The sequence below is a fragment of the Arachis hypogaea genome, chromosome 10, assembly GCF_003086295.3.
Source record: "Arachis hypogaea cultivar Tifrunner chromosome 10, arahy.Tifrunner.gnm2.J5K5, whole genome shotgun sequence".
NCBI classification, from domain to species: Eukaryota; Viridiplantae; Streptophyta; class Magnoliopsida; order Fabales; family Fabaceae; genus Arachis; species Arachis hypogaea.
The window spans coordinates 115,996,234-116,018,454 of NC_092045.1; the positions used below are offsets into that span (position 1 = coordinate 115,996,234).

The window sequence follows — 22,221 nt, forward strand, 5'->3', positions numbered from 1 at the left end:
TGGCACTGCACGATGGACTTTGATACCTGGCTTTCACTTTACATCCAAGTACCTCTGTTGATTTCATCCAACAAATCGTCAGCATCAAAGACAGCTTGTGTGAGCTCATTCAGCCATTCCTTGACAGCAGGATTTATGATCGGCTTCTCCTCGGCATCATTTAGAACTGCTTGATCACTCAGCAATGTCATCTTCATCTTTCCAAGAAGTGAAACATTAAGCTTCCTTCTCCTAAACATGTCCAAGAACTCATTGGAAATGATCTTATCCAATACCACCTGAGCAGAAGTAGAGAGTAATGCCCCTAAGGATTAATAGTCAAAATGGCTATAAGAAACTCTGGTAATAATTAACCAATACTTTGAGAATTAGACAGAAGCTCTTGTTAGGAAGGATAAATGTAATAGGTGGTTGATTGGTTTTTGTGCTATCATCTCAAATACTTAACTGCAAACGACAGGATATTTAAGAAGATGGCTACAAAAAGTGGACTAATTTTAATCCTTCTAGTTGTTGATAGCAATGTCAAAGATGACTACAGTTTAAATTTTTTGTTTTGTTACTTAATAACTTTATACTTTTTAGATGCTCCACCTTGTTATGTTAAGTTTTTTGTTTCAAAAAAATAATCTTGAAATAAAAGCACACACAAATTTCTCACAACAAATTTCTTAGTATTTGATGAATTTATAATTATACTTTAATTATAATGATGATTATTCTTAAGAAATTTAGATCCTCTAAACTTTAAATTTTTAATTTAGAGAATAAAGTAAGATCTTTTATCATTGAATATTTTTTCTCTCATATTTTTTTTATCTTATCTATAAAATAAATAATGATAAATTATATTTTACCCTCTAAAATAAAATTTAAAATTTAGAGATTCTAAATCTATTTTTAAATAATTAATTAATAAGTTAGAACAAATAAATAGCACCAAAATATGGTTTATTGTAATTAATATGTTATTACAGTCTCTTCCTCTAATTTTGGACCTCACTAATTAAAGAAGAGAGAAAGAGCTGACTTCTTATTTTAGAAGTAGAATTTAGTCCGAAACCAAATGATATAATTAAAAGCAATTAGCAGCAGAGTTTCTCTCAACTAAGATACTTCATTCCTTCATATCCAGATCCAACTCCTTTTCTTTGATCAGATGTAACTCAAAACTCAAAATCAACGTCAAAGTCAACGTTAACCTTAACAAAAAAATTAATAAATTAATCTGTATTATTATTATTGTTATTATTATTATTATTTAATGCATGATTCTGATTATTAAAAATACAAAAAGATATTTATTTCAACAAACTAAAAGTGTATGTACTTTGTATTTTTAAGAGAAAATAATACTTCTTTTGTTATAAAATGTCTAAAAAATATTTCTTTTTCTCAATTTATAAAATTTAAAATTAAGAAAAATAAATAAAGAAGTTCGTTGATGAGAAAAGAATGTTGTTCTGCAATTGGACAAACTCTAAAATTAGTTCTGTCATAAACAACTTAGAAAATGAAATTACTTTCACATTCCTACAAATTAATAAAATTCCAAAAATTATTACAAGAAAAGAGAGCTATTTTAATATTTTTATTAACAGTTATAATTAAGTGTAAAAATTAATATATATTTTTGACAAATATCACAATTGTCAAATTTTTTATGTTTACTTGATGAATAATTTGACCGTAAAAAATTACTCCTCAATTTTCATACTGATTTATTTTCAATTTGTTCCTCTTTTTTTCTGGAGTCTGTCAATTTTGACATCACATTACTCTCCGTTTGGGATCATACTACTCATCTTTTATCTTCAAAATCTCAATTTATTATTCAGTTTCAACATTTTATTTCATTTTTTGTTAAAAATTTTTGTTGATAATTTTTTATGATCAATAAATGTTAAAATAAATAGTATTTTTTACATTTAATAAATATTACAGAAAATATATTCTCAAATTTTTCTAACAAATTATTTTTGATAGCCAATATTTATCAAAATAAGATTTAAGCTTTTTTCATAATTACTTATATGTTAAAAATACTATTTTTGACAAAATTTTTATTAATATATTTTCATAATTAAAATTGTCAAAATTTATTTTTTTTATAAACTTTAATTTTTTTTAACACATATAACCCTAAAATATAATCTATATTGTTGTAGTGAATATGTGCGTAATCACAAATTTTTTGTTTTCAGAAACGACGTTAATAATCTTCACTAACCACAACAATAACAGCAGGACACATGTCATCTCTTCATTTCCTGATCAATCTTAAAACTTAGCCATCAGAAACACAATATAGAGACAATATGAATAGTAAACACGTAAATAATGAGTAAGAGGACCAATTCTAGCAAATGAGTAAGAAGAACAATTCTAAAAAATGAGAACTTGCTTCTTTAATGATAGAAAAGCAAGAAGTCTCTTACCATGTAGGGTAATCTCTTATGTTTTTCGTACTGTTAATAAAGGGTCTTATATAAATACTTTTTACTTATCTTACTTCGTAGAAATATGTATTTATTTTATTTTTGGTTTTTTGAAAAAGTTCTGTGCTCTTTGTTGTTATTACTTTTGAAATGTTTTGAGTTTTATTATTTCATTGTACTACTTTAAAATTGAATCATTCCAATTAAAGTAATTTTAGTCCTAAAAGTATGAATTACGAAATGGTAACTTAGAAGTTTAGGATATCTGGATATGTATATTATGCTTAGGTTCTATTGATAAATATGAATTTGTAGGTCACACCAAAGACAGGTTATAATTTTGTATTTGTTATTGGACCTATAAAAGTAATAGGAGGTTGAGGATAACTCTCTTGACTTTTTGTTTCCATGAACACATGTATTTACATACCAAAAGTCATAGATTATTTTCATAACTTCATTTTCAATTGATTCAAGTTAAGTAACAAGTCATGTAACTTCTGTTGAGATGCTGATAAATCATGTTGAATGTGAAGGTCATGATTTTATTGAATGAATAAATTCTTTATTTTGGTGTCATTTTAAATGCGACGATCATGAGAATTTGGTTCTGATCATTATATATTTTTCTGCTTGTATTTTGTATTTTCAGTATATAATATAAAATACTTAGTTATTGATAGAGAAAGTCAATCATATATTATTTTATTACTAATTTATAGACAAATGAGTTTTTTAACGAAAAATCAATTGGATGTTTTATATGTGAAAGTAAATTTGATGATTTATAGTGTTTTAAATTTTAGAATAATTTTTTACTATAATAATTAAAAAATTTGACATTTTGATTGTTTGAAAAACGTTTGCATGAATAATAAATTTTTAGAATTTTAAATGATTAAAACAATTAATAGACAAACGTATTAGATTTTAATTGCATATACTTTTTTTATTAATAAAACAAAGACATCAAATAATAATTTAGTTAAATTATTAAAGTTTTACTTAAAGAAATAATACGAATAATAAATAAAATTTAAAATCTTAAATAATATATATCCTTTCGATTGAAGTTTACATAATGAAAAAGTTCTATTTATTAAACAATAATACATAATTGTTATAATAATGATGAGTGAATTGATTGGGTTATACACATACATCATAAATGAAGAAGAGCTCACTAAGTGTCATGATATTAAAGTATTTTTTTTTCAAGTAATATATTTTTTCAAAATTTGCTATTTGAATATTTTCTATATTCTATATTATTATTTATCATAAAAAGAATTCTGTCTAATGAAGTAGAAACAAATGAATTAAATATGTACTAAATATTATGTTGGAATAATTTTACAAATAAGAAGAGATAATCTAAATATTAGATGAATATAATCTATTAATATATAGGAGGAACAATTTTAATAGTTAATTTTACTCTTATATAACAACAAATTTATTCACTTATTTCACTTTTTTTTATTAGTTAAACTGTGTTCTAAAAATTCCTCCAATTTTTAAATATTTATTTTTTATAATATGATAAAATATTAATTAACTATATTACGTGTACATTAAAATTAGTTATCAAAGTCAACTAACTATTAGAATAAAATATATATTAGAATATAAATATATATTAAAAATAAATTAAAATATACATATATTTATATACAAATATATTAATGATTAATTTTATTATATAAATAGCATTTTTGTATATCAATATAATAAAAAGAGATTAAAATATATTAATGATTAATTTTATTATATAAATAACATTTTTGTATATCAATATAATAAAAAGAGATTAATCTCTCATTTCATATAACGTGTAAAAGTTTTATTGTTCATGTATAAAGTTCTTTATTTATAGATTAAAAAAGGTTTAATTGCTCTGTTGGTCTCTATAGTTTTGTGAAATTTTTAATTAAGTTTCTATACTTTCTTTTTTTTTTAATTGGATTCTTGCACCAATTTTTTTTTCAATTAGGTCTCTCTTGATAGTAATTAGCTTAATTGTACAGAAATCCAACTAAAAAAAAGTTGGTGCAAGAACTCAAATAAAAAAAAGTGTAGAGACTTAATTAAAAAATAAATTTGGTGCAATGACTCAATTAAAAGATAAGAAAATATTGGAAACTAATTAAAAATTTTGCGAAACTATAAGGACCAATAGAATAATTAAACCATTAAAAAATTAAACGATAAAATATATTTATAAAAATAGCCCGCATGAAACACACTAGTTCTGATTATTTATTAAAAAGACAAAAAAAATATTTATTTCAACAAATTAATAGTGTATGTACTTTGTATTTTTAAAAGAGAATAACACTTTTTTTATGAAATGTCTAAAAAACATCTCTTTCTCTCAATTTACAAAATTTAAAATTAAGAAAATAAATAAAGAAGTGTAATGAAAATAAAAATTTTGACAAAATTAAAAAGAATGCTTCCCACCTGCAAGTTGAGTTACAATCACATTATTGTGTGCCTTTCTCTTATTGTTTTGGTGTGGCTTGTCTTATTGGTATTTTCGGCGGATCCAAACAACAAAAATAAAAATAAAAATAAAAAAAATCTTTTGCTCCCAGTTTGTGCAAGTTACAGCCATGGCTGCTGTGCAACATTTTCAAAGTTGGGATTACAAAACATACATAAAACTTATACAAAATTTCAAAATTCTGGCACCACAAAATCAACAAATCATGCCACAGCTATTCACCGGAAAAAAGAGTTGTTCTGCAATTGGACAAACCCTAAAATTAGCTCTGTCTTATACAACTTAGAAAATAAAATTATTTTTACACCTCTACATATTAATAATAAAATTTTAAAAATATGTGTGCGATCACAAATTTTTCATTTTCAGAAACGACTTTAATAATCTCCACTAACAATAACAATAACAGGACACATGTCGTCTCTTCATTCTCTAGTTAATCTTAAAATCTAACTGAGACACAATTAATTTAAAATTAAAATTTTCAAATTTTAAAACGTAATCTTAATCTCTCATTTTTTTTATAAATTTTTTTAATATTTTTTTTAGTTTCACCTACAAAAGCGAATGATAAGTAACTAAAATAAAATTCAAATTTTGAAGGATACAAATTCCAGCCAACTTATAATACAATTACATTGACGTTCTTCGTTGTATTTCGAGGGCATGGACATGGCGGCTCAACACCCAACAGCAGCGCTCCTCTTGTGTGAAGTGGTGATGGAGATCCTCTCTTGGGTTCCAGCAAAGCCTCTCACGCGCTTCAAGCTTGTGTGCAAGTCATGGAACTCCATCATCTCCCACCCTCACTTCGTCAAACTTCACCTTCACCGTTCACCCAAAAATGCCATCCTCCTCTTTACGCGAGCACAAGCACTCACCCTCGGCGAAGAAGAAAAACAGAGCTTAGTGTTGAGTAGCGTTGAATCTTTCATCCAAAATCCATCATCCTCTCTTGATGCTCAAGAGAATCGCCACTCTCTACATGTAGAAGACTGGGTTTCGGGTTCATGCAACGGGTTGGTTTGTGTGGCCGATATTCTTTTCCACTCCAACGACGATATTTGCGATATCTGGTTCCGTTTATGGAACCCTCTCACAGGGTTTGTTTCAGTGAACACGCCGTGCTTACGTGCCAATGTGCATAATTCTTTTGGGTTTGGGTATGATGAGTCAAGTGACAGTTACAAGGTAGTGACTGTCATTCCGGATTCTTCTGGAACAGTAACTGCGCATGTTTATAGCTTCCGTGATGGTTCTTGGAAGACGATCAACAGTCTCCCTGCTTTTCTGTTTTATGCAGAAGATAATAACGGCCACTTCATCGGAGGCACTCTTAATTGGCTAGGTCTCCGTAACCCGCGTGGAGATGATTATGATTGGGCTGATGTTACACTTGATATGTTAATGATTGTTTCTTTTGACCTGAAATCGGATACACATAAACAGATTCTGCTTCCAAAGGGTATCGATGAAATGCCCCGTGAAGAGCCAATTCTGGGAGTTTGGGGAAATAGGCTGTATCTTCTTCATGATTACAACAACACTCATTTTATTGCATGGCAAATGAAGGAGTTTGGAGATGAAAATTCTTGGACTCAATTGCTAAAGATTAGTTTTCACCATCTCGGTGTTGAAACGCTATTTCCAGAATTTATATTTGAGAATGGAAATATCTTCATGTTGAGAGGCAGGCATTGTTTTGAGGAAGTTTTTTATGACCGAAGAGATAATAGTGTTAAACGCATTAATAACTTGGCCAACAATAGTTACTTCATTGCATTTGATTATGTTGAGAGCTTGGTTCAGCCTTGTTAAAATTCGGTTCCTATTCCAAGTTTTGCTCCTGCAACTTTTTGTTCTGTTATTTTAAATCCTTATATTTCATGTAGGCGCAGCAGAGTTCATGTCATTGTGATTATTTTGGGTGTTTCCATACTTTGGCTACTTCTTGTTGTTGGATCCAAATTTTTAGACTGATCACTTTTATTTTGGCTGCAAACTTTATATATACAAGTGCATAAAATTCTAACATCCTTATCATGATTACTTGTTGTATAAGTTATTAATTTTTGCTAATTGTTGGATGAAATTTAAAGACAAATGAAGTTACGTTGATTTTTTCATTAGTAAGAATCTAGAATATGATTTTTGCGACTATCCCATTGTAAAAGTAACAAAATTTTCACTTTCTTTATTTAGTTATTGGTTACTTTATCTTTTCATGACATATGTTTTGTATGGCGAACAAGTTTGATGGCAAGCTGAAATCTTATTTATAGTAGTCATGAGATGGGATTGTACTAATAGAAATAAATAATATAAGTATGGAATTAAATTATGACATCCTATTACCCTGCCAAAAGTACCTTAAGTATGCCCTATCTATGATGTAGATGCTCTATTTATGTGACTATGTGAAGGTGGTTTTGATCCTATGTATCTTCATTTCCAATAGTGTTAGAATAAAAAACCTTAAGCGTTAGAATATTGCTTTTAGTTCTTTTTTTATTCGGAATAAATTTGGGATGCAGCATATGATTTTTTGGATCTTTAGATACATGTCTAATAGAATAGCAACTAAAATAAGATTGCTTTCTTAGATTGTTACATATATGTCTAATAAGATGGTAACTACGTATATTCTGAAATTTGTTGCTGTGAGACAGTTAATACGAAGAAAAGATGATGAAATCTATTATCTTACTCTATTTTTAAGACAAAAAGTTGACATGTGGTATCTCCTAATTACACTTAAATCAGAAATGTTTCCGTTTTTTTTTTCCAATTGCAAATTAGAAGCTTCGGAATATAATCCTCCTTCGAATTTTACCCCCTTTTCATCTCCCGCTTCTTTACTGCGTTCAACCTCACGTAGTCACGCAAACTCACTTCCATCGTCACAGAAATTTCCTACTTTGCCACCAATGGAGTCGCTTCACCCTTTGCACTGTGTTCCTTTAGTTTTGTGTAAGTAATTATATGTTCTATTGTACTTTTAGTTTGATCCTAATATGATTAGACAGTGGATTTGTTCATAATTGTGTGCTTCTATGCAAGTTAGAGATTTATGACTTGCTTTACTTTCTTTTTTACATATTATATGTTTGATGAATTCTTTTGTATTATAAATTCCTTCTATTTACTTTAGCATTACTTCCTTGCACATTAAATGTTTGTTGAATTGCTTTACATTATGAATTATTATGTTTTTCTTTAGTGTTTGATATTGGAGCTTATTGGGTCAACTATTTAACTTATTGCAGTGATTAGTGATTTGCTTACTTTCTTTTCCTTGCACATTACATGTTTGATGAATTGCTAAGCCTAAACTTACTTCTTATTCATTGGATATAACCACTCTATTTTCTTTAGCATTACTTCTTTGCACATTACATGTTTGATGAATTGCTTCACATTATGAATTATTATGTTTTTCTTGCAAAGTCTAAACCTCTATGTTATATAAAACAGGATTGGAAGGACAAGAATTGATGTAAGGAGTAAATCAGTTAAATGTGATTCACTATCATCATTTGGCATTTGATTTATGCGGTAGTGTTATTCATGAGCAATAGAATTTTTTAATTTTTCATACAATAGCTAGGCCTGTTGAACATCCTCTGAGATCCCTATGATAGATCTAACACCGGACAGACAACAGGTGGAGATAATAAAGTATTCCTACAGTAAGAATTCTCAAACTAATATTTCCATTACTTTTGCTATATGTTATTGCATAGTTGCAGGCTTATAGGTTAATTTTAGTTTTTTAATTTATTCAGTCCTCAAGCAATTCTCGAAAATCCTTTCTGCGGTGGTCTTGGTAAGTGCTGTTATATGACTTATATATCTAAAAAATCTAACGACAATGGCATGTTGACTGAATTTGTTTGTTAAGTATGTGATTTTGTTTGATTGTGTATGTTGATTTTTTTGTTATTCTTTTTAATCTAAATCTGCTTCATTTTTATAATTATTGTTTGTATCTAAATGTCGCTTGGCTAATTCTTTTTCCTACATTGTCCAAATTCTTCCCTTTTACCATTGCTATCCTAGCTATAGAACTTAGCTCATTGGTCCATTAATGAAAGTTGTTGTGGCCTTTTTCCTCAGTTTTTTAAAATTTAAACATGATTTTTAATTTGTTATTCAAATTTCTGATTTTTCCCATAAGTAATTCTCAACTATCCTCATTCTTCTCATATACTTTTTTCTGTTATTTTTATTTTGCTTCCGAGCTATATAATTTCAATAGCATTACTCTCCCTTCATCTTGCATACAGATTTATTGATCTGTGTATGGAAATTGTCGTCTTCATTTTCATCGATTGTGGTCTATAGTCAGGTTTAGCTTATTATTTAATGCCTCGCTGATGGATAGGATTTGATAATTGATGATAATTTTTTTTGCTATATTAAAGTCTTAGACCACTCTTCATTAAGACTTTTTACTTACTTTTTCGATTAATTACAACTTATATTACTAATCATATCCATGTACTACGCATTGAACTTGATTTGTCCGTGCATAATATGTTCATATTGAAATGATCTCACAAGGCATACTTTTTCACTTTGCTCCTCCTGATTTTATTATTGACTTTGATTTTTTATTAGATTTGTATCTTCGGTATGAAAAAGCCTGTTGTAACTGTGTCTATGTTTTTTAAGCATTTTAATATGCATTTATGAGAACATATATCTCTGTTTATTTATGAATTCTATGGACCATTAGTGGATTTTACCTGCTATAAAGATATATATGATAGACTTTTCTATTTTCTTGCACATGCTATTAACTTAGAAATATAATGGCACTTGAATATGGTCATGTCTCGAACTTACTTCAAAATAAAAAGTTGTTCTAGAGGGTGGATCTTCAAATTTTAAACTACAACTTAAAAGTGAAGAGACATTGTAAGTTTTCACTCCTTTAAAATTGATAATAAATTCTATTTGATCTTCTTTAATCAATAATGACTATTTATATCTGTTTGGTATTATAAAGTATTATGTTTTTCTTTAGTATTTGATATTAGAGCCTATTAGTTTATCTTTTTTTATGCAGTTATTATTACAAGAAAAAAATGAATTCTACTAAAAATGAGTACAAAAAGGCTAGATTAAGAAGAAAATCAATATTACTACTAAAAAGAGGACAATAAAAAAGAACTAATGACTCTCAAATTGATGAAAGGAAAATGAAAATTTTAAGGGGGAAAAAAGTGTAAGCTGATATGACTAATAGAGTCAAAAAAGAAAAAACTTTGTATGGTATTGGTGAGAACTCAAGAAAAAACTGCAAGGATAGAGAGTTTGTTGCAAGTACTTCATACCTACTAGCGCTTATGTTGACTGATGAATTTGAAAGCTTAGATTTTACACAAACATCTTTTAGTTTAAAGCCATTTCAATGTGGAGTCTCTGTTGGTTTTGGTCTAAATATATCCGTGATTTTTCACGGGTAAAAATACTAGTATTGACTAATGAGAGAAATTTTTTGCCACTAGAAAAGTTAGATGTACTTAAGATCTTAAAATGATGTTGTAGAGGAATGGTTGGGAGGGGAGGGATATCATAACAAAAACTTAATGAGGGAGCTGCTTTTAGTGTTCTATTGCTGTTTTGTCAACAAAATTATCAAGTCCAAGAATTACATATCACATTAGCAGCTGAAAATTTGTTTCAATGCGCTAGAAAATATAATGCTAAAAGTCACAATTGACATTGAACTGTAACATGATAAGTTTGATGCTATCACTATTTAGTGATGTTCCTGCACTGCTAATACTAAGTTGTCCCCTGTTGCATTCACTAGAAACCTCGGCTCATGAATTAACTCATTTGAATTGTCAAATGTTTCTTATAGCTATCTTACACTCCCAATTTGATACGAATAGCAACTGCACAATGCAGCCACTGCCATGTTTAGTTTGCCTAATATAAAAGCCAGGTACTGTAACTATCATGTACGCCATTTTGACAACTCAATCTATGCTTTGTAAGATCAAATCGGAGACTTGTAACCAATTTTTGGCATCACTTATGCAAACAAAATATGTGTATTTTGAATACTAATTTTAAACTCTTGAACCATTATGTCTTTTTTAAAAATCCTTCTTTCTCTCTTTTTGTTTAAACTCTATTCCAACAAATTTGGATCAATATTTATTTATTAATAGCTTGCAAAACTTTCATTGTGGAAGAAGTGAATGGAAAAATAAGTGCGTATATGCAAGTTACTAAATTACGGACTTAGTTGTCAATGGAAATATAAACAACAATTTTTGAGAATTCAAAGTTCTCACAATTTTTGAGGAACAGAACTCTTAACATTTCCGGCAGACCATCTCTAGGGAAGGCAGTCCGAGAAGGAATGGCATCGATATGTAATTGTTCAAGAGAATTAAGACCAAGCATTAATTTACTGATATGTTTCTGTTATCTACTTGAACAGAAAATTGTGACTCAAGTAGAGAACAACTGGATAAATGAAGTTTAGTCAAGGAAGGAAGGTTGCTGGGTAAATTTCCTTTGAGTTTTGGACAATTGCTTAGAGACAGATGAGAAAGACGAGGGAAGAGTGTAGCTATACCACCCATGAAGTTCCATTCCTTCGAAACTCTGTCTCCAAGGAGGGAAATGGTTGAAATGATGGAGAACAACATCCATAAAATTCAGGACCAATAGTCTTCACTAAGATAATATCAAATATGATGAGTTCTTTAAGATCATGAAGCTGTCCAAGAGGTGGTAGTAATGAACAATAGTGACAACTTCGGATGAGGAATTACCTAACCAGTTGGGAAACCAGGTTCCAGCATAGAATTAGATGGTTAGTTTCTTCAAGTTTGTTGAAGGCTGCAGGTGCTCCAATACAAGATGTTGGGACTTTTCAGCAGTGCAGCTATCCCATTCTAATGACAGATCTTCAATTTGTTCTTTCTTCTTCATATTGGCTTGTGAAGCATCACAGGAGTCAACAATGTTTTGTAGCTTTGAAATGCAGAGCTTCCCTTGCAAATTGGGAAATTTTTACAATTCTCCCACCTTCAATCCATTTTGCTGTCTGCTAACAACAAACCCAGATAAAGTTTGGAGATTTTCTAGTCTTGCTATTTGTGCCGGTATCTCCTGCAATTGAGTTCCACTAATGTCGAGGTGGCGAAGATTCACCAACATTGCTATCTCCTCAGGTAATTCAGTGAGAAATTTACAATCAGACAACAGCAAGCTCTGTAGATTGTAGAGCTTGCAAACCACAGAAGGCAACCTTTTAATGTTAGAGCCAGAGAGATCTAAATGCCGCAAATGTTTTAAAGCTCCAACGGAGTCTGGTAACTCAGAGATATTCTTGTAGTGTGACAAAGATAATACCCGCAACTGTTTTAACTTGGGCAACAAGTCATATATTACCTTGTTTGATAGGTAATAGTCAAATGACCATCCATTCAATGATAAGGGAAGGAAAACTATCATCACATTTTTTCACAATTTCTCTTCCAATTCCTTCTAGGTTGGACCTTTCACTGGAATTATTTGCTCCAAATGCGTGTTCAGCAATCTTCACTATCAAGAGATGTCAAATGGAAGATAGGAAAGGTTTGCATAGCAGAGTATTCAAGTTATCAGTATTTGTTGTTTTGAGGTAACCGATTCAAGCAGAGTCTTAGTGACCCTGAAAACATCAAAATCCTTTGAAACACATGCCCATGCTTTTAAATCAAACTTGTCTTTAACTTCATCATCATTTTATAGGAGTTTAGCAAGGGTTGTTTTCCCAATCCCTCCCATGCCAACAATCGCAATCACTCCTATTTTATTGAACACTCAGCAATGTCATCTTCATCTTTCCAAGAAGTGAAACATTAAGCTTCCTTCCCCTAAAGAAGTCCAAGAACTCATTGGAAATGATCTTATCCAACAACACCTGAACAGAAGCAGAGAGTAATGCCCCTCACACAATAGCAGCAGCCGTATTTTCTTTGGTTTAAATAAGACCCTACAGTTACCAGTAAATAACAGCATTAGTTTACAAGAGAAGTAGTGTGTAGGTAAGGATTAATAGCACACAAATTTCTCACTTCTTAGTGTTTGATGGATTTACAATTGTACTTTAATCAGTTAATGATGATTATTCTTAAGTAATTAGTAACAAGTTAGAACAAATGAATAGGATAAAATAGAGAGCCATGAGAGGACCAAAATGTGGTTTATTGATTCTATCAGCAGATGTTATTACAGTCTCTCTCTCTAAAGAAGAGAGGAAGAGAGGAAGAGAGAGAGAGAGCTGAATTCTTATTTTAGAAGTAGAAGGAAAAAGATCCTCTCCAGTTTTTTTAACAATTGATAGAATTCAGTGTGATCTATCACCTTTGATTCTATGAGTGGGACCAGAAATAAATAAGAGAGAAAGTACAATGAATGGTTAGATTGAACACTGGATACCATCCAGTTTTTTTTTCACTGGAGAGGATCCACTCCCGTAGAATTTAATCAGAAACCAAATGATATGATTAGAAGCAATTAGTAGTAGAATTTCTCTCAACTAAGATACTTCATATCCAGATCTATATTATTATTATTATTATTATTATTATTATTATTATTATTATTATTATTATTATTATTAAAATACAGAAAGATATTTATTTCAACAAATTAAAAGTGTATGTACTTTGTATTTTTAAGAGAAGATGACACTTCTTTTTTTATGAAATGTCTAAAAAACATTCCATTCTCTCAATTTACAAAACTTAAAATTAAGAAATTAAATAAAGAAGTGTAATGAAAATAAAAATTTAACAAAATTGAAAAGAATGCTTAGCACCTGCGAGTTGCTAGAGTTACAATCACATTGTTGTGTGCCTTTCTCTTATTGTTTTGGTGTGGCTTGTCTTATTGGTATTTCCGGCGGGTCCAAACAACAAAAATAAAAAAAAAATTAAAAAACCTCTTGCTCCCAGTTTGTGCAAGTTACAGTCATGGTTGCTCTGCAACATTTTCAAAGTTGGGATCACAAAACATACATAAAACTTATACAAAAAATTCAAAATTTCAGCACCACAAAATCAACAAATCATGTCGCGGCCATTCACCAGAAAAAAAAGTTGTTCTGCAATTGGACAAATCCTAAAATTAGCTCTGCCATAAATAATTTGGAAAATGAAATTACTTTCAAACTTCTACGTATTAATAAAATCCCAAAAATGTGCGCGCCATCACAAATTTTTTGTTTTCAGAAACGACGTTAATAATCTCCACTAAGTCACTAACACAACAATAACAGAACACATGTCATCTCTTTATTTTTTGGTCAATTTTAAAACCTGGTCGCTGGAGACACGATTAATTTAAATTTAATTTTTTAAATTTTGAAATGTGATCACTCATTTTTAAATAATTTTTTTATAATTTTTTAATCTTAATTATAAAATAAATAATAAAAAAATCACACTTTATCCTTTAAAATAAAATTTAAAATTTAGAGAATTCAAAATTTCAAATCCTATCCACTACTTATAATACAATTACATTTACGTTCTTCTTCGTTGTATTTCGAGGGCATGCAGATGGCGCCTCAACACCCAACAGCGGCGCTCCTCTTGTGTGAAGTGGTGATGGAGATCCTCTCTTGGATTCCTGCAAAGCCTGTCACGCGCCTGAAGCTTGTGTGCAAGTCATGGAACTCCATCATCTCCCACCCTCACTTCGTCAAACTTCACCTTCACCGTTCACCCAATAATGCCATCCTCCTGTCTACGCGAACACCACCTTTCCCCGACAAAGAAAGAAAACAGGGCATAGTGTTGAGTAGCGTTGAATCTTTCATCCAAAATCCATCATCTACTCTTGATGCTCAAGAGAATCGCCACTCTCTACACGTACAAGACTGGGTTTTGGGTTCATGCAACGGGTTGGTTTGTGTGGCCCATGTTCTATACAAGAACCATATTTGCGATATCCGGTTTCGTTTATGGAACCCTCTCACAGGGTTTATTTCAGGGAACTCGCCTTGCTTATGTGTCAATGCGCATAATGTTTTTGGGTTTGGGTATGATGAGTCAAGTGACAGTTACAAGGTAATGACTGTCATTCGGGATTCTTCTGGAACAGTAACTGCCCAAGTTTATAGCTTCCGTGGCAGTTCTTGGAAGAGGGTCAACAGTTTTCCTGCTTTTCCGTTTTCTGATGAAGATATTGGCCACTTCATCGGTGGCACTCTTAATTGGCTAGGTCTCCGTAACCCGCTTGGAGATGATTATGATTGGGCTGATGTTACACTTGATATGTTAATGATTGTTTCTTTTGACCTGAAATCGGATACACACAAACAGATTCTGCTTCCAAAGGGTATCGATGAGATCTCCAGTAAAGATCCAACTCTGGGAGTTTGGGGAAATAGCCTGTATCTTCTTCATGATTACAAGAACACTCATTTTATTGCATGGCAAATGAAGGAGTTTGGAGATGAAAATTCTTGGACTCAATTGCTAAAGATTAGCTTTCACTATCTCGGTGTTGAAAGGCTATTATTCCCGGAGTTTATATTTGAGAATGGAAATATCTTCATGTTGAGAGGTAGGCATCGTTTTGAGGAAGTTTTTTATGACCGAAGAGATAATAGTGTTAAACGCGTTAATATCTTGGCCAACAATTGTTACTTCCATGTATTTGATTATGTAGAGAGCTTGATTCAGCCTTGTTAAAATTCGGTTCCTATTCAAAGTTTTGCTTCTGCAGCTTTTTATTCTGTTATTTTAAATTCTTATATTTCATGTAGGCCTAGCAAAGTTCATGTCATTGTGATTATTTTGGGTGTTTTCTTACTTTAGCTAGTTCTTGTTGTTGTGTCCAAATTTGTAGACAGATCACTTTTATCATGACTATTTTAACATCCTACCTACTTAATAAAACTAATCACACAAACAAATGATAATAGTCTAATAATGTTTGATCATCACTTCAATCCAGTTTTAGTTTTTCAAATTCAACATGATGTATATACTTTCATTAGTTTTTTCCTTGGAAATTATTTGACTATGTAAAGGTGGTTTAAAAAGTAAATTTGTCATGCAGTATATGATTTCTTGGATCTTTAGATACATGTCTAATAGGATGGCAACTAAAATAAGATTGTTTTCTTAAATTGTTACATATATGTTTAATAGCATGGTAATTATGTGTATTCTAAATTTTGTGCTGTGAGATAGTTAATACAAAAAAAGACGATAAAGTATTGACTAACGAGAGAATTTTGTGTGACTGAAAAAGTTAGATATACTTAAAATCTTAAAATAATGTTGTAGAGGGACGATAGGGAGGGGAGGGGTATCATAACAAAAACTTGATGAGGGAGCTGCTTTTAGAATTGATCATACCATATGATCGTCCGAAACGAGAGGAAAAGACGTTTCGCACCTTGGCACTGCACGATAGACTTTGATACCTGGCTTTCACTTTACATCCAAGTGTCTCGGTGTTGATTTCATCCAACAAATCGTCAGCATCAAAGACAGCTTGTGTGAGCTCATTCAGCCATTCCTCTACAGCAGGATTTATGATCTGCTTCTCCTCGGCATCATTTAGAACAGCTTGATCACTCAGCAATGTCATCTTCATCTTTCTAAGAAGTGAAACATTAAGCTTCCTTCTCCTAAAGAAGTCTAAGAACTCATTGGAAATGATCTTATCCAACAACACCTGAACAGAAGCAGAGAGTAATGCCCCTCCCATAATAGCAGCAGCCATATTTTCTTTGGTTTAAATAAGACCCTACAGTTACCAGTAAATAAAAATATTAGTTTACAAGAGAAGTAGTATGTAAGTAAGGATTAATAGTCAAAATGGCTATAAGAAACTATGGTAATAATTAAGCAACACTTCAAAAGTTAGACAGAGGCTCTTGTTAGGAAGGATAAATGTAATAGGTGGTAGATTTGTTTTTGTGCTATCATCTCGAATACTTAAGTGTAAACGACAGGATAGAAGTAATAGAAGGATGAGGATAACTCTCTTGACTTTTTATTTCCATGAACCTATGTATTTATAGACCAAAAGCCATAGATTGTTTTCATAACTTCATTTTCAATTGATTTAAGTTAAGCAACAAGTCATGTAATTTCTATTGAGATGCTGATAAATCATGTTGAATGTGAAGGTCATGGTTTTATTAAATGAATAGATTCTCTATTTTGGTGTCATTTTAAATGTGAAGGTCATGAGAATTTGATTTTGATCATTATATATTTTTCTGCTTGTATTTTCAGTATGTTATGTAAAATACTTCAATTTTTTAATTTTTTTTTGGGTGACTATATAAAATACTTCAGTTATTGACAGAGAAAGTCAATCATATATTTTATTACTAATTTATAGGCAAATGAGTTTTTTAAAGAAAAATCAATTGGGTGTTTTATATGTAAAAGTAAATTTGATGATTTATAGTGTTTTAAATTTTAGAATAATTTTTTATTATAATAATTAAAAATTTTGACATTTTGATTGTTTGAAAAACGTTTGCATGAATAATAAATTTTTAGAATTTAAAATGATTAAAACAATTAATAGACAAACGTATTAGATTTTAATTGCATATACTTTTTTTATTAATAAAACAAAGACATCAAATAATAATTTAGTTAAATTATTAAAGTTTTACTTAAAGAAATAATACGAATAATAAATAAAATTTAAAATCTTAAATAATATATATCCTTTCGATTGAAGTTTACATAATGAAAAAGTTCTATTTATTAAACAATAATACATAATTGTTATAATAATGATGAGTGAATTGATTGGGTTATACACATACATCATAAATGAAGAAGAGCTCACTAAGTGTCATGATATTAAAGTATTTTTTTCAAGTAATATATTTTTTCAAAATTTGCTATTTGAATATTTTTTATATTCTATATTATTATTTATCATAAAAAGAATTCTGTCTAACGAAGTAGAAACAAATGAATTAAATATGTACTAAATATTATGTTGGAATAGTTTTACAAATAAAAAGAGATAATCTAAATATTGGATGAATAATCTATTAATATATAGGAGGAACAATTTTAATAGTTAATTTTACTCTTATATAACAATAAATTTATTCACTTATTTCACTTTTTTTTATTAGTTAAACTGTGTTCTAAAAATTCCTCCAATTTTTAAATATTTATTTTTTATAATATGATAAAATATCAATTAACTATATTACGTGTACATTAAAATTAGTTATCAAAGTCAGCTAACTATTAAAATAAAATATATATTAGAATATAAATATATATTAAAAATAAATTAAAATATACATATATTTATATACAAATATATTAATGATTAATTTTATTATATAAATAGCATTTTTGTATATCAATATAATAAAAAGAGATTAATCTCTCATTTCATATAACATGTAAAAGTTTTATTGTTCATGTATAAAGTTCTTTATTCATAGATTAAAAAAGGTTTAATTGCTCTATTAGTCTCTATAGTTTTACAAAATTTTTACTTAGGTTTCTATACTTTTTTTTTCTTTTTAATTGGGTTCTTGCACTAATTTTTTTTTCAATTAGGTCTCTCTTGATAGTAATTAGCTTAATTGTACAGGAATCCAACTAAAAAAAAGTTGGTGCAGAGACTCAAATAAAAAAAAGTGTAGAGATTTAATTAAAAAATAAATTTGGTGCAATGAGTCAATTAAAAGATAAAAAAATATGGAACCTAATTAAAAATTTTACGAAACTATAAGGACCAATAAAGTAATTAAACCATTAAAAAATTAAACGATAAAATATATTTATAAAAATAGCCCGCATGAAACACACTAGTTCTGATTATTTATTAAAAAGACAAAAAAATATTTATTTCAACAAATTAATAGTGTATGTACTTTGTATTTTTAAAAGAGAATAACACTTTTTTTATGAAATGTCTAAAAAACATCTCTTTCTCTCAATTTACAAAATTTAAAATTAAGAAAATAAATAAAAAAGTGTAATGAAAATAAAAATTTTGACAAAATTTAAAAGAATGCTTCCCACCTGCAAGTTGAGTTACAATCACATTATTGTGTGCCTTTCTCTTATTGTGTTGGTGTGGCTTGTCTTATTGGTATTTTCGGCGGATCCAAACAACAAAAATAAAAATAAAAATAAAAAAATCTCTTGGGATTACAGCCATGGCTGCTGTGCAACATTTTCAAAGTTGGGATTACAAAACATACATAAAACTTATACAAAATTTCAAAATTCTGGCACCACAAAATCAACAAATCATGCCACAGCTATTCACCGGAAAAAAGAGTTGTTCTGCAATTGGACAAATCCTAAAATTAGCTTTGTCTTATACAACTTAAAAAATAAAATTATTTTTACACCTCTACATATTAATAATAAAATTTTAAAAATATGTGTGCGATTACAAATTTTTCATTTTCAGAAAGGACTTTAATAATCTCCACTAACAATAACAATAACCGGACACATGTCGTCTCTTTATTCTCTAGTTAATCTTAAAATCTAGCTGAGACACAATTAATTTAAAATTAAGATTTTCAAATTTTAAAACGTAATCTTAATCTCTTATTTTTTATAAATTTTTTTATATTTTTTTTAGTTTCACCTACAAAAGCGAATGATAAGTAACAAAAATAAAATTCAAATTTTTAAGGATACAAATTCCAGCCAACTTATAATACAATTACATTGACGTTCTTCGTTGTATTTCGAGGACATGGACATGGCGGCTCAACACCCAACAGCAGCGCTCCTCTTGTGTGAAGTGGTGATGGAGATCCTCTCTTGGGTTCCTGCAAAGCCTCTCACGCGCCTCAAGCTTGTGTGCAAATCATGGAACTCCATCATCTCCCACCCTCACTTCGTCAAACTTCACCTTTACCGTTCACCCAAAAATGCCATCCTCCTCTTTACGCGAGCACAAGCGCTCACCCTCGGCGGAGAAGAAAAACAGAGCTTAGTGTTGAGTAGCGTTGAATCTTTCATCCAAAATCCATCATCCTCTCTTGATGCTCAAGAGAATCGCCACTCTCTACATGTAGAAGACTGGGTTTCGGGTTCATGCAACGGGTTGGTTTGTGTGGCCGGTATTCTTTTCCACTCCAACGACGATATTTGCGATATCTGGTTTCGTTTATGGAACCCTCTCACAGGGTTTGTTTCAGTGAACACGCCGTGCTTACGTGCCAACGTGCATAATTCTTTTGGGTTTGGGTATGATGAGTCAAGTGACAGTTACAAGGTAGTGACTGTCATTCCGGATTCTTCTGGAACAGTAACTGCGCATGTTTATAGCTTCCGTGATGGTTCTTGGAAGACGATCAACAGTCTCCCTGCTTTTCTGTTTTATGCAGAAGATAATAACGGCCACTTCATCGGAGGCACTCTTAATTGGCTAGGTCTCCGTAACCCGCGTGGAGATGATTATGATTGGGCTGATGTTACACTTGATATGTTAATGATTGTTTCTTTTGACCTGAAATCGGATACACATAAACAGATTCTGCTTCCAAAGGGTATCGATGAAATGCCCCGTGAAGAGCCAATTCTGGGAGTTTGGGGAAATAGGCTGTATCTTCTTCATGATTACAACAACACTCATTTTATTGCATGGCAAATGAAGGAGTTTGGAGATGAAAATTCTTGGACTCAATTGCTAAAGATTAGTTTTCACCATCTCGGTGTTGAAACGCTATTTCCAGAATTTATATTTGAGAATGGAAATATCTTCATGTTGAGAGGCAGGCATTGTTTTGAGGAAGTTTTGTATGACCGAAGAGATAATAGTGTTAAACGCATTAATAACTTGGCCAACAATAGTTACTTCATTGCATTTGATTATGTTGAGAGCTTGGTTCAGCCTTGTTAAAATTCGGTTCCTATTCGAAGTTTTGCTCCTGCAACTTTTTGTTCTGTTATTTTAAATCCTTATCTTTCATGTAGGCCCAGCAAAGTTCAGGTCATTGTGATTATTTTGGGTGTTTTCTTACTTTGGCTACTCCTTGTTGTTGGATCCAAATTTATAGACGGATCACTTCTATTTTGGCTGCAAACTTTATATACACAGGTGCATAAAATTCTAACGTCCTTATCATGACTCCTTTTTGCATAAGTTTATTAATTTTTGCTAACTGTTGGATGAAGTTTACAGACAAATTGATTTTTTCATTAGTAAGAATCTAGAAGATGATTTTCGCGACCATCCCATTGTAAAAGGAATGAAATTTTCACTTTCTTTATTTAGTTATTGGTTACTTTATCTTTTCATGACATATGTTTTGTATGATGAACAAGCTTGATGGCAAGATGGAATCTTCTTTATAGTCATGGGATTGTACTAATAGGAATGAATAATATGAGGATGAAAATAAATTATGACATCCTATTACCCTGCCAAAAGTACCCTAAGTATGCCCTATCTATTTATGATGTATATACATTCATTAGTTTTTTCTGTGGAAATTATGTGAAGGTGGTTTTGATCCTATGTATCTCCATTTCCAATAGTGTTGGAACCAAAAAACTTACGTGTCAGTATTGTTTTTAGTTCTTGTTTTCTTCGGAGTAACTTTGTCTTGCAGCATATGATTTCTTGGATCTTTAGATACATGTCTAATAAGATAGCAACTAAAATAAGATTGCTTTCTTAGATTGTTACATACATGTCTAATAGAATGGTAACTATGTGTATTCTGAATTTTGTTGCTGTGAGATAGTTAATACGAAGAAAAGATGATGAAATATTGACTAATGAGAAATTTTTGCTACTGAAAAAAGTTAGATGAACTAAATTTGGATCAATATTTATTTATTAATAGCTTGCAAAACTTTCATTGTGGAAGAAGTGAATGGAAAAATAAGTGCGTATATGCAAGTTACTAAATTACGGACTTAGTTGTCAAAGGAAATATAAACAACAATTTTTGAGAATTCAAAGTTCTCACAAATTTTGAGGAACAGAACTCTTTAACACGTTTCCGGCAGACCATCTCTAGGGATGGCGGTCCGAGAAGGAATGCCTTCGATATGTAATTGTTCAAGAGAATTAAGACCAAGCATTAATTCACTGAATAGATTTGATGCATTGATAATGTTTCTGTTATCTACTTCAACAGAAAATTGTGACTCAAGTAGAGAACAACTGGATTAATGTAAAAATACACCATGTTTGCAAATGAGGAATTACCTAACCAGTTGGGAAACCAGGTTCCACCATAGAATTTGATGGTTAGTTTCTTTAAGTTTGTTGAAGGCT

The 22,221-nt window shown here is 30.3% G+C and overlaps 3 protein-coding genes and 2 long non-coding RNA genes across 6 annotated transcripts; 4 read left to right on the forward strand and 1 right to left on the reverse strand.

Moving 5' to 3' along the window:
• Positions 1 to 5,616: 5,616 nt before the first annotated feature.
• LOC112718064 (F-box/kelch-repeat protein At3g23880-like) lies at positions 5,617 to 6,762 on the forward strand. Its single transcript, XM_025769971.2, has one exon. The coding sequence runs from the start codon at positions 5,617 to 5,619 to the stop codon at positions 6,760 to 6,762; it is 1,146 nt and encodes a 381-aa protein (XP_025625756.2).
• A 690-nt stretch (positions 6,763 to 7,452) lies between these two features.
• LOC112717062 (uncharacterized) lies at positions 7,453 to 13,091 on the forward strand. Of its 2 annotated transcripts, XR_003160555.3 has the most exons (4): positions 7,453 to 7,914; positions 8,419 to 8,633; positions 8,730 to 8,770; positions 11,405 to 13,091. It is a non-coding gene; the product is annotated as an uncharacterized lncRNA (long non-coding RNA). The 2 variants fall into 2 exon arrangements; XR_011867005.1 differs by having other exon boundaries at positions 8,419 to 8,770.
• On the reverse strand, positions 11,161 to 14,047 carry LOC140175916 (uncharacterized). The gene is made up of 2 exons (XR_011867006.1): positions 13,778 to 14,047; positions 11,161 to 12,949 (listed from the first exon to the last, which is right to left on the reverse strand). It is a non-coding gene; the product is annotated as an uncharacterized lncRNA (long non-coding RNA).
• Positions 14,048 to 14,519: 472 nt separating this feature from the next.
• On the forward strand, positions 14,520 to 15,756 carry LOC112718065 (F-box/kelch-repeat protein At3g23880-like). The gene is made up of 2 exons (XM_025769972.1): positions 14,520 to 15,528; positions 15,731 to 15,756. Exons 1-2 carry the CDS (start codon positions 14,520 to 14,522, stop codon positions 15,754 to 15,756), a joined length of 1,035 nt encoding a protein of 344 aa, XP_025625757.1.
• Positions 15,757 to 19,683: 3,927 nt separating this feature from the next.
• On the forward strand, positions 19,684 to 20,835 carry LOC112718067 (F-box/kelch-repeat protein At3g23880-like). The gene has a single exon (XM_025769975.1). It carries the CDS (start codon positions 19,684 to 19,686, stop codon positions 20,833 to 20,835), a length of 1,152 nt encoding a protein of 383 aa, XP_025625760.1.
• The last annotated feature ends 1,386 nt before the right edge of the window (positions 20,836 to 22,221 follow it).

Bases quoted from the DNA above. Each gene is read 5' to 3' on its own strand.
- LOC112718064 (XM_025769971.2), top strand. From the start codon at position 5,617: ATGGCGGCTCAACACCCAACAGCAGCGCTCCTCTTGTGTGAAGTGGTG.
- LOC112718065 (XM_025769972.1), top strand. From the start codon at position 14,520: ATGGCGCCTCAACACCCAACAGCGGCGCTCCTCTTGTGTGAAGTGGTG. The intron at 15,529-15,730 runs GTAGGCATCGTT...TATTTCATGTAG, and splicing joins AAATATCTTCATGTTGAGAG to GCCTAGCAAAGTTCATGTCA.
- LOC112718067 (XM_025769975.1), top strand. From the start codon at position 19,684: ATGGACATGGCGGCTCAACACCCAACAGCAGCGCTCCTCTTGTGTGAA.